This window comes from Octopus sinensis, linkage group LG5 (genome assembly GCF_006345805.1).
Source record: "Octopus sinensis linkage group LG5, ASM634580v1, whole genome shotgun sequence".
NCBI lineage: Eukaryota > Metazoa > Mollusca > Cephalopoda > Octopoda > Octopodidae > Octopus > Octopus sinensis.
The window spans coordinates 104551589-104566773 of NC_043001.1; the positions used below are offsets into that span (position 1 = coordinate 104551589).

The 15185-nt window shown below is 36.2% G+C and overlaps 1 protein-coding gene and 1 pseudogene across 1 annotated transcript in view; both read right to left on the bottom strand.

The window, feature by feature from the left end:
* The window catches only part of LOC115212235, a 323796-nt gene that overhangs the window by 218697 nt on the left and 89914 nt on the right, over positions 1-15185 (bottom strand). The window contains exons 28-31 of the mRNA XM_036502985.1: positions 13295-13328; positions 11851-11915; positions 7872-7905; positions 3146-3207 (exon numbers count right to left, since the gene is read on the bottom strand). Of these exons, the coding sequence (XP_036358878.1) occupies positions 3146-3207; positions 7872-7905; positions 11851-11915; positions 13295-13328 (195 nt within the window). The remainder of the gene's footprint in view (positions 1-3145; positions 3208-7871; positions 7906-11850; positions 11916-13294; positions 13329-15185) is intronic.
* Positions 8745-10179, bottom strand: LOC115212236 (annotated as a pseudogene).

Sequence of the window (15185 nt, forward strand, 5' to 3'; positions counted from 1 at the left end):
GGATGTAGTTGACAGTGTTAGTTTGACGTGTGTTGGTTTAACAGTCCATAGTTGAAAAATGAATACTGAGTATCATACCTACTTTTGAGCAGTATGGAGTGCAATTTGTGTTATCATATATTTCTGCAATAAGATATTTTTAGATAACCACAACTATTTATTTCATGCAAAACCACTCTACAAGGAGGGGAGCTGGCAGAAACATTAGCAAACTGTGCGAAATGCTTAGGGGTATTTTGTCTGTCTTTACGTTCTGAGTTCAAATTCTGCCAAGGTTGACTTTGCCTTTCATCAATAAATCAAGTACCAGTTGCGTACTGGAGTTGATCTAATCGACTGGCCCACCCCAACCCCAAAAGTTTCAGGCCTTGTACCTAGAGTAGAAAAGAATACCCTTTTACACCAGATGTGTATACTCATGTCAGACACTTTTGGGTTTGCAGATAAAAAAGAGGGTGTTTTTTAGTTAGAACATGAAGAAAATATTGTAATTGAGAGATGAAAACCATTTTAACTAACCAGTTCTGGTTTTTTAACTCTTTGGTATTTAAAGCAGTTATATCCAGTCCCAATGTTCCACCTGCTTTATGTTGAAAACAACCGCAGCTGGCCTCTCACACCTACCCTACAATCTCATTGTACAAATAAACAATCATCTCACGAAATTCTCAATGCTACAAGATAAACCATGATCAATTCAAAATGATGTGAATAAAGAAGCTTGCATTTCCCAGAGTAATCTCATTGCTAAACGGTTGATCATTGTATATTTTTGTAGTATTATATTTAATGATGCATATTTTTATATCCTTGTAGAGTGTATTATTTTCAAAATACAACTCATTAGAATTTAAAGATAAGGATCAGTCCTCAGCCCCTTCTTGTTCATCATACTCTTCCAGGTAATATCAGTGGAATTTAAGTCGATCAGGCCCTGGGAGTTCCTCTATGTTGATGATCTTGTCTTAATAGCAGAAGCATTGCCAGAACTTGACAAAAAAAATTCAGGTATGAAAGCAAGGTTTGCAATCAAAAAACCTAAGAGTTAATTTAGCATAAACTAAAGTCTGAGTAAGTAGGAAAGCAGACAAATCACATATTCTTTCAGGTAGATGGACCTGCTTGATATATAGAAAAGGCATAGGTAGAAACTCCTTAAAGTGTACCTGCTGCAAGCCATGGACACATAAGAGGTATGGCTATATCAGAAGATGGTTAACAGACAAAAAAGTCTTTGTGTATGGCAGATGTATAAGTACAATAAGCACTAGAACTGTACAGAAAATGGATTCCATTAAATGCCAAAGGAGGAGGGGGTACCCAGAAGTAGTTGATTGTTTTCATTATCTAGGTGATAGAGTCAGTAGTGGAGGTGGGTGCTCCAAGAGCATAGCTGCTAGAATATGCTGGGCAAAGTTAAGAGAGCTTCTATCTTTGTTGGTAACTAAGGACCTCTGCCTCAGAGTGAAAGGCAGATTGTATGATGCCTGTGTGCAAACAGCCATGCAACACAGCAGTGAAACATAGACTGTCACTGAAGAGGACATGTGAAGGCTTAAAAGAAATGAAGCCATTATACTTTGCTGGATGTGCAATGCATGTGTGCATGCATGACAGTGTAAGAGTCTTGAAAGTAAAATTGGGCAGAAGAGGCATCAGATGTGGTGTGCAAGATAGACAATTGCACTAGTATAATCATGTTATGTGTACAGATGAAGACAGCTGCATAAAGAAGTGCAAATCTCTAACTGTGGAGAAACCCTTGGAATATGTAAACCCAGGAACACAAGGCACGAGATGGTGAAGCATGATCTTCAAATGCTGGGTCTCACAGAAGCAATGACCTTTGGCAAGACCTTTGGCAATTTGCTGTGCTTCAGAAGGCTTCACAGTTGTGGCCAGAACTAGTGACATGTAAAAACACCCATGCAAATGACACATAAAAGCACCTATGTCCTTGGTCTACCCCTAAGTCTCTTGCCAATCGGCATGGTTAGAAGAATGCATCTTGTGATTCTTTCTTGCAATATGCTAATCTAGTACCAGATACGAAACGGTTCAAGACACAGAAGTAGAAGTTCAACCTAGAGAGACTCCCTGCTCTCTAAGCTATGCATCCTGTCAAGTAACATTACTCTAGAAACCTTTTCATACACTGTGGCATGAAAAGAGGCAGCAGAGACAGTAAAAACCTCCAATGCTAAGTCATAGGAGGACTCTGGGGTTAATCTGGACTCTGATTTCAGGTTGACCAATAAAGTATTCTGGCAGAATATCTCCTCACTTTATAACAAGAAGCCCTCTTCCACCGTTGACGTTAAGAATTCAGCTGGAATTCTTCCCTCAAAAAAAGAAAAGTATTCTTTGGGTTGGAAGAGAATACATAAAGGATCTTCTCTATCTGATCCGTATAAGATCTTCTGGTTGACATGAGGTACATCTAGGGCCAAAGGCTAACCTCACAGAGATAATTAAAGCACTCAAGTGTGCCAAGGCAGCTGAAGTGGATGAAATTTCACCTGAGATGTTAAGAAAATTAAAAAGAGAAGATATTCTCTGGTTGATTTGTGTATAGCAGGTGGCTTGGACTTCTGAAAAGACACCAAAACAATGGCAATTTGAGGTGATGATCTCAATTTTGAAAAAGGGAGAGAAAACTGAAGGAAACAAATGTTTGGACTAGGAATTCCTTGCTTTGTATATATATTATTCCTTGTTTCTGTTCTGGGTTGTTAAATGACAAGGACTTATTCAAATTGAATACTGAAATTAAATAAATTTAGTTATTTCTCACATCAACATTGTCATGGATACTTTTACTATTTTCTACATATACCTTTATACTGGTTTCAAAGTTTGGCACAAGGCCAGCAACTTTCTGAGAAGGCTACATCAATTACAATGATCCCAGTGCTCAACTGTTACTTATCCTATCAAACATGAAAGGATGAAAGGCAAAGTCAACCTTCGCTGAAATTTGAACTCAGAATGTAAAAATGGATGAAATGCGACTAAGCACTATGATTCTCCCAGTTCTTCATCTTACATATATCTTTATATTGTTATTACATTTATACATCACAATCTCCTCCTTTCCTTTTACAGTAAAAATCCAATTTAAACAATATGTAATTTAAATATTTACATAGTTCTTTCTTTCTGTACCTCTCGAGGACTGAACAGCTGAATGAAAAACATGTCATAATCCTGCAAATATTCAAAATGAAAGCATATATTTAGACTTTATAATAAACTGAATGTTTTAACATATGCAGTTCTATTTTACCATGTAATTGACTCTTCAATCAAACTGGATATTGCCTCACTTCCTGAAGCAATTGGTTGTTTTGGTTCTCTACATCCACAGCAACATCAAATTTCTAAAGGAATAATAAAATTAAATACGAGTCCAATACAAGAAACAAACAAAGACTTTCTCTTTCATTAGTTTCAATATCAAAGCTGCAGTGGGTACTTTTACCTCCACAAATTCAACAACTTTCCTTGTGTTATCAAGCTTCAGTAAATTGTAAACATTAAACTAGTATATCAAAATCTTGTATACCATCAAGTCTCTTCCTCTTAATGCTGTACCAAATTACCAATATTCGAAAGAGGTTTAGAATTCCAAAACAAAGTAGAGAAGCAAAATAAGTTTGGAGAAGAGAATAAATATAATTTCTATTTCTTAATAGAAAAAGGCCCTCACAGAAGGCAGCATATAATCATATCATTTGTTCAATTAAAGCAACTAAATTGTTATCAACTATCATCTTTGAAATGGCATCACCTAGTATTAAGTTCCTCAATTTCAGACAATGATCCAAAAGAAAGTCAATACTTTTATGATTTTTTTATAGGTTTGTCAGATGAGGCAAGTTAGTTTCCATATTTTGGTAGCTCTGCCTCAGACTTGTAACAATTTCAGTGTATGATGTTCAACCTGAATATGTGAATGTAAACAATAATTGGAGAAGAGGAACTGCTATAAATTTCTTATATGAATAGTCTGATGAAACAGTGTCCCTGACACCCTTGTTTCAGACAACAGAACGCTGTTGCAATGTATTTGTTTATCCATAAGCATATAAGTTTCCATGATATTTTCACAACCTTGTAAATTTTGAGTTGTAAGAATCTCAGTGTAAGATGTTCAACCTGAGTATCTGAAGTTAAAAAATAATCGGTGGAGAGGAACTGCTGATTTGGTCCGAATGCATGAAAGTGAGGGAATTCTCAATAAGGTCACCCAAGAACCAATCTTTTAATATTTTGGTAGAAAACAAGAGAAACCTCAGCCATGACATCTCTAGTTAGAAACACATCAGAAAGAACAGGTGACTTAGATGAAACTGCACCTTGTTATATACCGTAATATTACATGTACGCTAATGATATTGTTTTCCTTATTTCTCATCTATAATATAATATAAGATGGAACGTGTGTGCATGCATATGTGACTGACCGTTAGGTTGATCCCACATAAAATCAATACATTTCATCCGATTTCGTTCACTTATGTTCCACAGATGATTCTACACTCCTTAAATTTTTCTCTTATGGAGTAATATGGAGTAATGGGGCATCTAGGGTCAGAAGGTCAGAAAACCCTGTTACGGTGACTATTGTGGACAAGGGAGATAGCTCTTTGTGAAGTAATGGTCAGAAACTGATTGTCTCCCTTACACTGAAAGGTGTGTGTGTGTGTGTCGCCTCATTCTCAGAGAAATATCCTACAATATCCACAAACTCAAACAGTACATTGCAGACAATGAGATTCTTCTCAATTCTAATCAAACTGACATGTACAATTTTGTCCTCAGAAACATGTACACACACACTGGTAAAAGCATCTTCTTAGATGCACCCGGTGAAACTGGAAAAACATTCCTTCTGAATCTTCTTGTTGTGAAGTTGCGGCATAATAGTGACCTTGCTATTGCTGTTGCCTCCTCAGGAACAGCACATTCTGCCTTCAAATTGCCTTTCAATGTAGCACATCAAGAAAACCCAATGTGCCACATAATGCATTCCTTGGACAAAGCAACAGTTTTTAAAATATGCAAACTCATTGTTTGGGATGAAACAAATATGTCCCATAAATGTTTCCTACAAGCACTTCATACCACAATGAGAGACCTTAGATCAAACAACAACATCCTTGGAGGTGTGACTCTATATCTTGCAAGAGATTTTCGACAAACTCTACCTATCATTATACTCAAAGGAACACCTGCTGATGAACTTAATGCTTGCCTTAAAAAAAACCCTCCTTTGGATGCATGTTCAATCGAAACAACTCGTCATCAACCTGAGATCACTCCTACAGACTGGTCAGCCGACATTCCACAACAAAATACAAGGTCAGTTGCTGAAAGTTGTTGGATTGGACCTTCGAACATTGTACTTTTCACATGGACAGTTCTATGTCAGTTGATCCAGAGTTGGCCATCCAGACAACTTATTCATCTATGCTCCTGAAGGAAAAACAAAGAATGACACCAACAAAGCAGCCCTACAGTAGCTATTCACCTACTACATTCTTCACATCTATGCTAAACTGTAGCCATTAGCAATCAGACTTTCTGCAAGCATTTCATTGATATTTTACTTCATATCCCTAATTGTTGTTAACAGTACATTGCCTTCAATGACCCTTCTAACCTCAAGCATGCTGTTCAATCATAAGCATGCTCTGACATTTATTTCTGTACATGCCATTATCCTATTTGTGTGTTTGATATAAATGTTTGTTTTTTTCTTTATCATACATGACTTTCATTGAAAAAAAGTTTCAATACAATTGTGTCAGGTATTACAAGAAAAATAAGTACATGATACAAAATGCTTCAAGTAAGATATAGGGTGCTTAATGCCTACTGCAATTGCGATCTCATTTCATGGATTTTCATTTATTATTAACTGCCAAATTTGTATTCAAAAAAATCTGTTTATTACCTAAGTTTCTTAATACCATGTCATAAGCTGCTAATGAAAATGGTAATTATACATTATACACTTATCAACTTGAAACTACTTCTAACTGTGAGCTAATTCAACTTAAACATAACTCTGTCTCTTTATATGTACACTGGCTGACATACTTGGTAATTCCCAGGAAAGTGGGGCTTATCCCTTGGTTTCGTTCTCATAATTGTTTCGCTAATTCAATAACAACAATACAAAGTATGTAGCCCTTAAAATGGTTTTTGTGCATTTACAGAGAATACTAAACTGTCTTACAAAGGATCTTGTTTTTAGGAATTCTCAATAAGTTATGAATACCTAACTTGTGAAATCAGTTACATAATAACATGAAATTAAGTTACCCAGTAGTAAGAATTCAAATAAAGAGCTTTAATGCATTCTCAGAGTATATAGAACATAGGAAGAAATACTAAGGTATGTATACTAAAATCGTGAAGCATGTTATGTAATAACAGGTTTATTGAATATGAGATAATAACAATTCAAAGTACATAACTCTGAAATGGGCTGTTTCCTCAGGGGTGCTAGTGTTGATATATTCATGAATAAGTCACTAACTGAAATAAGTGGATCTATTGTTTCGGAAAATACTATTTACTTGTTTAAGAGTTGTACTGGATAAATTGCGAAAATAACTCTAACAGTTCAAATACTAAGAAATAAGCATACTCAATTTGATTTATACCAAATAATTTAAGAAAATGAATTGGTTATTTCCCTTGGCTTTTAAAATAAAATATATTAGATATATATAAGGATCCCTTCCAGGAGCCCTCCTATCAATTTTTTCAACAATCTGAGTATGACATGTGGTTTCCAGATATGAGTTCTACTCTTGAGTCAAGTTTCATCAGAAGTGATAAAACGATGTAGGAGGAGTTAGCTAACAACTCCACAGACAAAATTTCCCACATATGTAGTAGACATATAAAGAGACAGAGTTAAAGAGACTTATAAGCTGATAATATATAGAATGGTATTCAGCTTCCTCATCAAAATTTTCAATTTTCAAGCGGTGACAGATGCTTTGAAATTTCATCAAATGCCACTCTTTACACTGTCTTTACATTTGTCTGAGAGAAGCTGAGGATATGCAATGGAGGAAAAAAACTGTTGTAGAGGGTAGAACAGATTTACAAACAAAAATAATAAAGAACCAATCAATAGAACTACTATGAATTATAAGTCTTTTGTGAAACCTTCATAGATGACAGAATGTTGAAGGTTTTTGCAGGTTTATTTTTAACCCTTTAGCAGATTATTTAGTCAAATGTAATGTGTATTTATCCATAATGTCTTGAATTAATTATGCATTATCTTGTAGATTTGGGATTTCAATGATGTTGTAAATTGATGAAACCCAAACTACTGGTCATGTTTATCCCCACATGAGTGCAAATGAGAACTTGTAGATTAGATGTTACTACTACTACCACCACTGCCACCACCACCAGCACTGCTATTGCCACCACCACTACTACTACCACCATGATATTTATCAGAGGACTACTACAATATCAATTTACACTGTTGCAATTTTTATTTGTAGTTAGGTTGCTGACTAATTTAAGACAACATGAAGAGATTATCTGTTAAATTCATTCCAACACTGACATGAATTGAGGTACAGGAAGGGCAAACTCTGAATAAATAAATAAATAAATAAAAAACACCTACACTGGATTTGATCCTATGAACTAAGAGCATGTAATCCAATATTTCATTCCCACAACCACCCCATTTCTACAGGTGTATCTATTTCATCAGTTTATAATTAAATAATACCAGATTTACTAAGAGTCCAGTTCTCTTGTAATTGTTTAGTCCCATTCAGTCCTGATCTTCCAATATACTGCACTGTAAATGAATCATATCAACTAACCTCACGGCCTTTGAAGGATTCCTCCACAAGTTTCCTGCAAAAGAAACAAACATATTTCAACACATCATTGCAATCATCATTACTTCTACATCAGCTCACAAAAAGAACCATTACAGAACTACTATTTTGTGTTTGTAAAGTTTTTTATTCTAATCAAAATCTACGATACATTTGAATAGGTTTAATTGCTGATTATCACCAGGCATCATATTTGTGGATGTCTGTATAGTATCAAACTGGAATGTATTTAGCTTCCTAAATACATTCCGTGCTGGTGGCACGTGAAAAGCACCAACCAATCATGGCCATTGCCAGCCACCACTGGCCCCTGTGCCAGTGGCACATAAAAAGCACCCACTACACTCATGGAGTGGTTGGTGTTAGGAAGGGCATCCAGCTGTAGAAACACTGCCAGATAAGACTGGAACCTGGTGCAGCCTTCTGGCTTCCCAGACCCCGGTCAAATCGTCCAACCCATGCTAGCATGGAAAACGGACATTAAACGATGATGATGATATATATATACATACACTCACACATGTATCCCTAATTCCTTAACCCCTATCCACACACATACAAAGGCACTACTATCCATAATTCAAAGCTCACAGACACACATACACAAAATAAACATGACTGCCCACATATGCACACAAACAAAATAACCATAAACCTCCATATGCATACACAAATACACACACAAACTTTACACTATCCACAAACATGACAGTGTCCAGACTTACACAAACACTTCTGACCATAATTCTAAACACACACACAAATATATAATTGCCCACATTTATACACACAAATATGGTTGCCCACATTTACACAGACACACATACACATTTCAGCTTATGTGTGTACGCATACACATGCACAACGCCAGGACACCATTCCTTTGCTCTCCAGAATGAAACACACCTCTTCAGACAAACAGATAAAAGGAAGATACAGGTAGTAAGACAGACAGGCATGCCAAGATCTAGGCTAAAACAAAGTCTTCAGAGACAAAAACCCAGAGAACTGTAGGGGGAAGAGAGATGGAGGGAGAGGGAGAGAGACAGAAGGAGAAGAGGGAAGAGAGATTTAATGATGGTAGCCTATGTTTTTGAACAAATATGACATGGATTTGCCATAGTGTATCCTGCATATGGTCTCAACCAACATCATACTGACGTCGACTGTCTTGATCTTGTAACACTGTAGTATCTGGATGTCATGGGGTACTGTGTTGGTTACAACGACCTCAACTATAGAAGATTCTTCAATAAGTTTGGAAGCATCAGAGGATGAATGCCATGTGTGGCCATGACATATATATTGTAAGTACCTCTGTTCTTCAAAGACTCAGCTATTTTCATAAATGGTCTCACTTCATCCACCATATTGTCCACAATAATGGCGATTTGGCTTCCTACATCACCAACCATATTTAGAAGAGTTTTTTCTTAGGTTTGTAGCATTGGCAAGTACTTCAGTTCATAGATCAGCCAGTTGTGATCCTGGCCAGGAAGGAGGGTGAGTTGCAGCCATCCTCACTGTTAGCATCTTTCACCTCACCATGGATTGCAGCAATGTCCAGACCTAGGCGCCTTGCATATGATATGACACACTTCACTGAGTTTGCATTGTGGGAGACAATGACAGCATTGTGGTAGTCTGGGATTGATTCTATGATGTACTGAATGAGGAAAGGTGATACCCTTAAGCTGTCTAGAGGAACATTGAAGAAACCTTGAATTTCCTTCTGGTGTAGATCCATAGAGATGATGTGCGTAAGCCCTGATCTTGACAACATGGTAACCAAAAGCTTACAAGCAATGGATCCTCGCTTCCTCATCTTACTTTGTTGTGAGTATGGCAGGTAGGGTAAGACCCTGACTATGTTCCAAACACAACTCATCTTACAGGTGCAAAAGATAATCATTAGTTCCCATATGTTGTTGTTGACCTCCTTTGTTGTTGTCTGAATGATGTAGTTGCCTTTGACTTGGACTGATTCTTTGATTTCAACATTGGTTTCTCTATCACTTTTGTGATAAGCCCTCATGTCTCCCAGCTTGATACCGAGATGATCTGCTATAAGCTGAGCCAATCCAGATGTGAATTCCCTGCCAGAATCATCACGGGTCCTTTTTGGCCAAGAGAGCCCAGGTTGGAGGGCCGCGATACCACAACCCTTTGGCATGCCATTACATCAACAACAATGGTACGTTTTTGTCCTCTATCTTCTCCCTATACAACAGGGTAATCTTTGCAGAGATGGTCGTGTCTGGAAGCAAGCTAAATATATATATATATATATATATATAGTTAATATCTATTTAATAAAGAGACATGATCATGTTAAAGAGAAAAAGGCAAAAAGACTCTGACATTGATATTTTTATTGTCATTCCTTAATTGCATACCACTGTTTCTCCTTCCTTGGCCTACAGAGATAGCCAATTATTTTCTCTATAGCAGGACAGTGATCTTTGTCCCTCAGTCATGCACTAACTTCTTCTTGATTACAAGTAAGTTTACTGCCATTAATTCTCACCATTAATAGGGAAAAACTATATTATTGAAAAAAAAAAAAAAGTGAATTGATGACAGTGAACTTTCCTTGCAGTGAATCGATGATGGTGAACTTACTAGACATGCTGCTTTCTAGGCAATAGCCACTGCTCTCGGATTCACTATGTCTCTCAACTAAGTGGTCTTTCTCTTCCAAATTACTTGGCAATCCCACTGGTAACTGTGCCATGTAAAAAGCACTTTTGCTGGTGCCATGTAAAAAGCTGCCTTGCTGGTGCCACATAAGAAGAAACCAGTACATTCTGTAAAGTAGTTAGCACTGGGAAGGGCTTCCTGCTGTAGAAACCAAGCTAAAACAGATGGCCGGAACCTGCTGCAGTCTTCTTGCTTGCCAGTTCATGCCATCATGTAAAATGGATATATGATGATGATGATTACCATAACACTAAACACTGAATGTTAGGATTTGCTTTTTCTACATTTCTGACAACAGCACCTATTAATACTACACTGGACATTTTTAAAGAATTCTTAAAAGTTGTAGCTAAACAAATTTTTTTTTTACTTTTTATAATCAAACCTGAGCAAAATGAAGATAGAACAGGCTGAGATGACAATCATGTTAACTGACAGATCTTGGAGATTTAAACAGGATTATTATCTTTGCATGGCTTTGTAGCTCATAAAGGTATCAGTTCTTATTCATTAATTGTTATTAGTACTAAATTAAAAATTTTTTTTAGGCTTCAACTTCATAAAAATGAGATATTTCCATCAAAAAGGAATCAAGATTGGAGCCTTCTATCAAAAGATTGATGCTGTCATCATTGTCATTATTGTTAGTAATCCTCATCATTTAACATCTGATTTTTCATGCTAGCATGGTTTAGGCAGTCTGACTGGAGCTGGCAAAGTGGAGAGCTGTAATAGGCTCCAGTCATCTGCTTTAACTAGGCTTCTATGGCTGGGTGCCCTTCCTAATACCAACCACTTTACAGAGTGCAGTGAGTGCTTTTATTTGGTACCAGTACAGGTGCTTTTCATGTGGCTCCAGGAAAGGTGAATTTTAATTTTAATCAGAGTTTAAAATGTTTATTCTTCAATTCATTTCTTTTGTTCTTGAGAATTGTTGATCATTTCAACGTGAACTGAGGAAAGAATTGATCCTGAACTGAAAATTCTCCCCTTATTCTGTTTCTCCCCTGTCTCTGTTCTGTGTGTGTAATGAATAAGCTTGAGCCTTTTGTCAAGTTAAATACATATAAACAAAAATAGTGTATTAAAAGTTGCATAACTAAGACTTACTGAACATATAGATTTTGTGCTATCTCATATCAACAATGTCATGGATGCTCTTATTTATACATCCTGGCATCCTTATCATATTTATATGCATCACAGTCACATAATTAAAGATAAGAATCAAACTTAAACTGAATGTTATAAAATTACATACCTGGCATCTATGCTTTTAATACTGTATGGATGTTTCTTGATTTCCCTCTTAAAATGTTCATATTCCTAGAAGAGTTTACAATAAAAGTATATGTTGTAACTTTATAATAAAAGCAATGATTTGACATTAATAGTTCTATTTTTGACTGGTTTCGACTCTTCAATAAAACAAAACATTACCTGACTCACAGAAACACTTAAGCAAAAAAAAAAAATCCTTTTCTCTACACATCCTAACTTCCAGTAAAGAGCTGAAATTATTGTTTGATGGGAGATATTACCTAACTTGAGAAGTGATGCAGTAAAGGGATGTGACATAATACTACAAGGCATTTCATCTTGTACTGTCAACTGATTTTGATATTCCTTTCTTAACAGAAGGTTCTATGCAGTTACTAAAAGATAGCAGCAAATATCTCCCTGAAATCTTGCAGAAAAAAGGCAAGGCTGTGTGGTAAGAAGTCTGTTTCCCAACCACATAGTTGCAGGTTCAGTTCCACAACATGTAACCACAGGCAAGTATCTTCTACTATAAGTGGAGGCACATAGCCTAGTGGTTAGAGCAGCAGACTCGTGGTCGAGGGATCAAGGGTTTGAATCTCAGATCAGACAATGTGTGTGTTTATGAGCAAAACACCTAAGCTCCAAGCGGCTCTGGCAGAAGGTAATGGCGAATCTTCTGCTGACTCTTTCGCCCCAACTTTCTCTCACTCTTTCCTACTGCATCTTGCATCTCACCTGCGATGGACTGGCGTTCCGTCCAGGTGGGGAACCTATACGCCAAGAAACTGGGAAACCGGCCCTTATGAGCCAGGCATGGCTCGAGAAGGAACAAACAACAAAGTCTTCTACTATAGCTTTGGGCTGACCAAAGTCTTGAAAATGGATTTGGTTACAGAGACTGAAAGAAGCCTGCCACAAACACACACACGAGTGTGTGTGTGTGTGTGTGTGTGTGTGTGCATATTTGTTTGTCCTGAACCACTGCATGACAACCAATGTTGGTGTGTTTATGCCCCCATAACCTAGTAGTTCACCAAAAATGATCAACAGAATAAGTACCAATCTTAAAAACAATAGGTACAGGGGTTGAGACATTCCACTAAAAATTCTGAAAGGTAGTACCCCAGCATGGCCACAGTCTAGCAACTGAAATAGTAACAGTTATAGCCACAAATCACAATCAATGCTGCTGCTACTGTCTCCACAATTTTAAAAGAGGAGCACCTTCAACAATACACCTTCAAAAGCAAAACATTACTAAATCTAAAAACGACTGTTAAGGTCTCTGGTTTGTGATATAACATATGAGAGATAACAAGTCTATGGTTATGATGCTTGTCTGTTTCAACTCACATTAACTGAAGATCTACTAACTTATTTCCAACAGCTACACAAACTCAATATGCTGCCTGATACAAAATAAATAAGTAGTGAGAACGAACCGTGTAATCTCGAAAATGTTTCCTTGCTAGTTTACTACAAAAGAAATAAAAGAACACACATCATCATGACTGTCATCATCAACATAATTATCATCATCATGAAGTAACATTTTCAACAATAATTTCATCTTTAGATGGCGTTTTTAAAAAAAATATTTGAACCTAGATTTAAACTGCATTTCATTTACCTTTGTCTGTGAACCTCATTAGGAGTTTTATTCTCAGCTACGTGCATAGTATCAGACTTTTAATATTTATCTCTCTGCAAAAACAGAAATATTACTTTCAAATTTTGGCACCAGGCCTGCAATTTTGAGGGAGTGAATAAGTCAATAATATCGACCATGTAATCAACTAGTACTTAGTTTATTGAAAACATGAAGGCCAAAGGTGACCTTGGTGAGATATAAACTCAGAACGTGAAGATGGACAAAATGCCGCTAAGCATTTTACCTGGTATAGTAATGATTCTGCCAGCTCACCACCATAGCAAACACAGAAATATTGAACTGATGTCACTACTGGCCTTACTAATTCCATTATTGGTAAGACGTATATGTCCTGATTCTTTCATTCTCATGAGTTTCCCACTTTGGAATTACGGAATCTTCATTCTATAGCATTATATTAATTCATTTCTCACTCCATATGTATTAAAATGTTTCTTCTATCATTAAGGCTTTTCAATATTCTTCCATCCCAACCTTTAGAACCTTGCAGTGTTTCATGTACAAGGCCCTCCATAAATGCATGGCATGTTATAAATGCAGTTTTAATGTTCCAAATGAAACAATGCAGATGGAGATGCATAAAAAAACATTTTCATCTCAAAAGATGAAGTTAATAATCTGAAAAACTTATAATCACATCTGCAATAACTCATCTCAAACATTTACATATTTAAGAAACATTATTCTCAAATTAAAAATACACCCCTTTCTCATTTACAAAACAAACAGCCAAAGAAACAAAGAAATACAGAAAACATGTTACTGTGAATTTGTTTAGTTCTGTAGAGTGTTAGAGTAATGAAGAATGAGGGCAGATTGGAGTTTATATTCTAGTGGTCCTTGTGGTGTAAATGGACACCATACAGATTAATGAACCAAAGCTACATAGAAATCATAAAAGAGGATCACACCCTCAACAGGTCTGAGGTGTAGAATAACACTTGGGGCATTTGCTTGCTCATTTTCATATGCATAACAATTTGTCTCCTCATAAAATATTATCAATTAAGCACCAAAGATAACCTTTGCAGCATGTAGAGTCCACTGACTTTGGCTGTTGTTGTACATCATAACAACGTATTCCCAAAGATGATTGTCTCTGAAGACTGGTCCTTAGGATTCACTTTAACCATGAACCATTCAAAATGATGTGAATAAAGAAGCTTTACATTTGCCAGAGTAATCTCATTGCTAAACGGTTAATCAGTGTATATTTTTGTAGTATTATCATATTTAATGATGCATATTTTTATGTCCTTTTAGACTGTATTATTTTCAAAATACAACTCATAAGAATTTAACGATATAATTTCTCATAGATTATTTTAAACACATTTGTATTAAGCTTAATATCTTAAATTTCAAACTGAGAAAGCTGAGATATATCCAGGAAATACAGGAAAACATTGATTGAATCCATCAAACGATTGAGTTTGAATTTCAAATGTAGCTTAAAATAGTATTTGTTTGTTCTTCTGCTCTCAACACTTCTTGATGATAGCAATCTGTGAAAATATCTCAATTTTAAATTTCAAACTGAAAAAAAAAAGAGAAAAATAAATTCATTCATTCACCTACCGTCATACCCACCCACTATTTGTTGTCAGGTTAGAGTATCACATCTATAGGGTCTAATCAGAAGTGACCATCACTAGACTGCC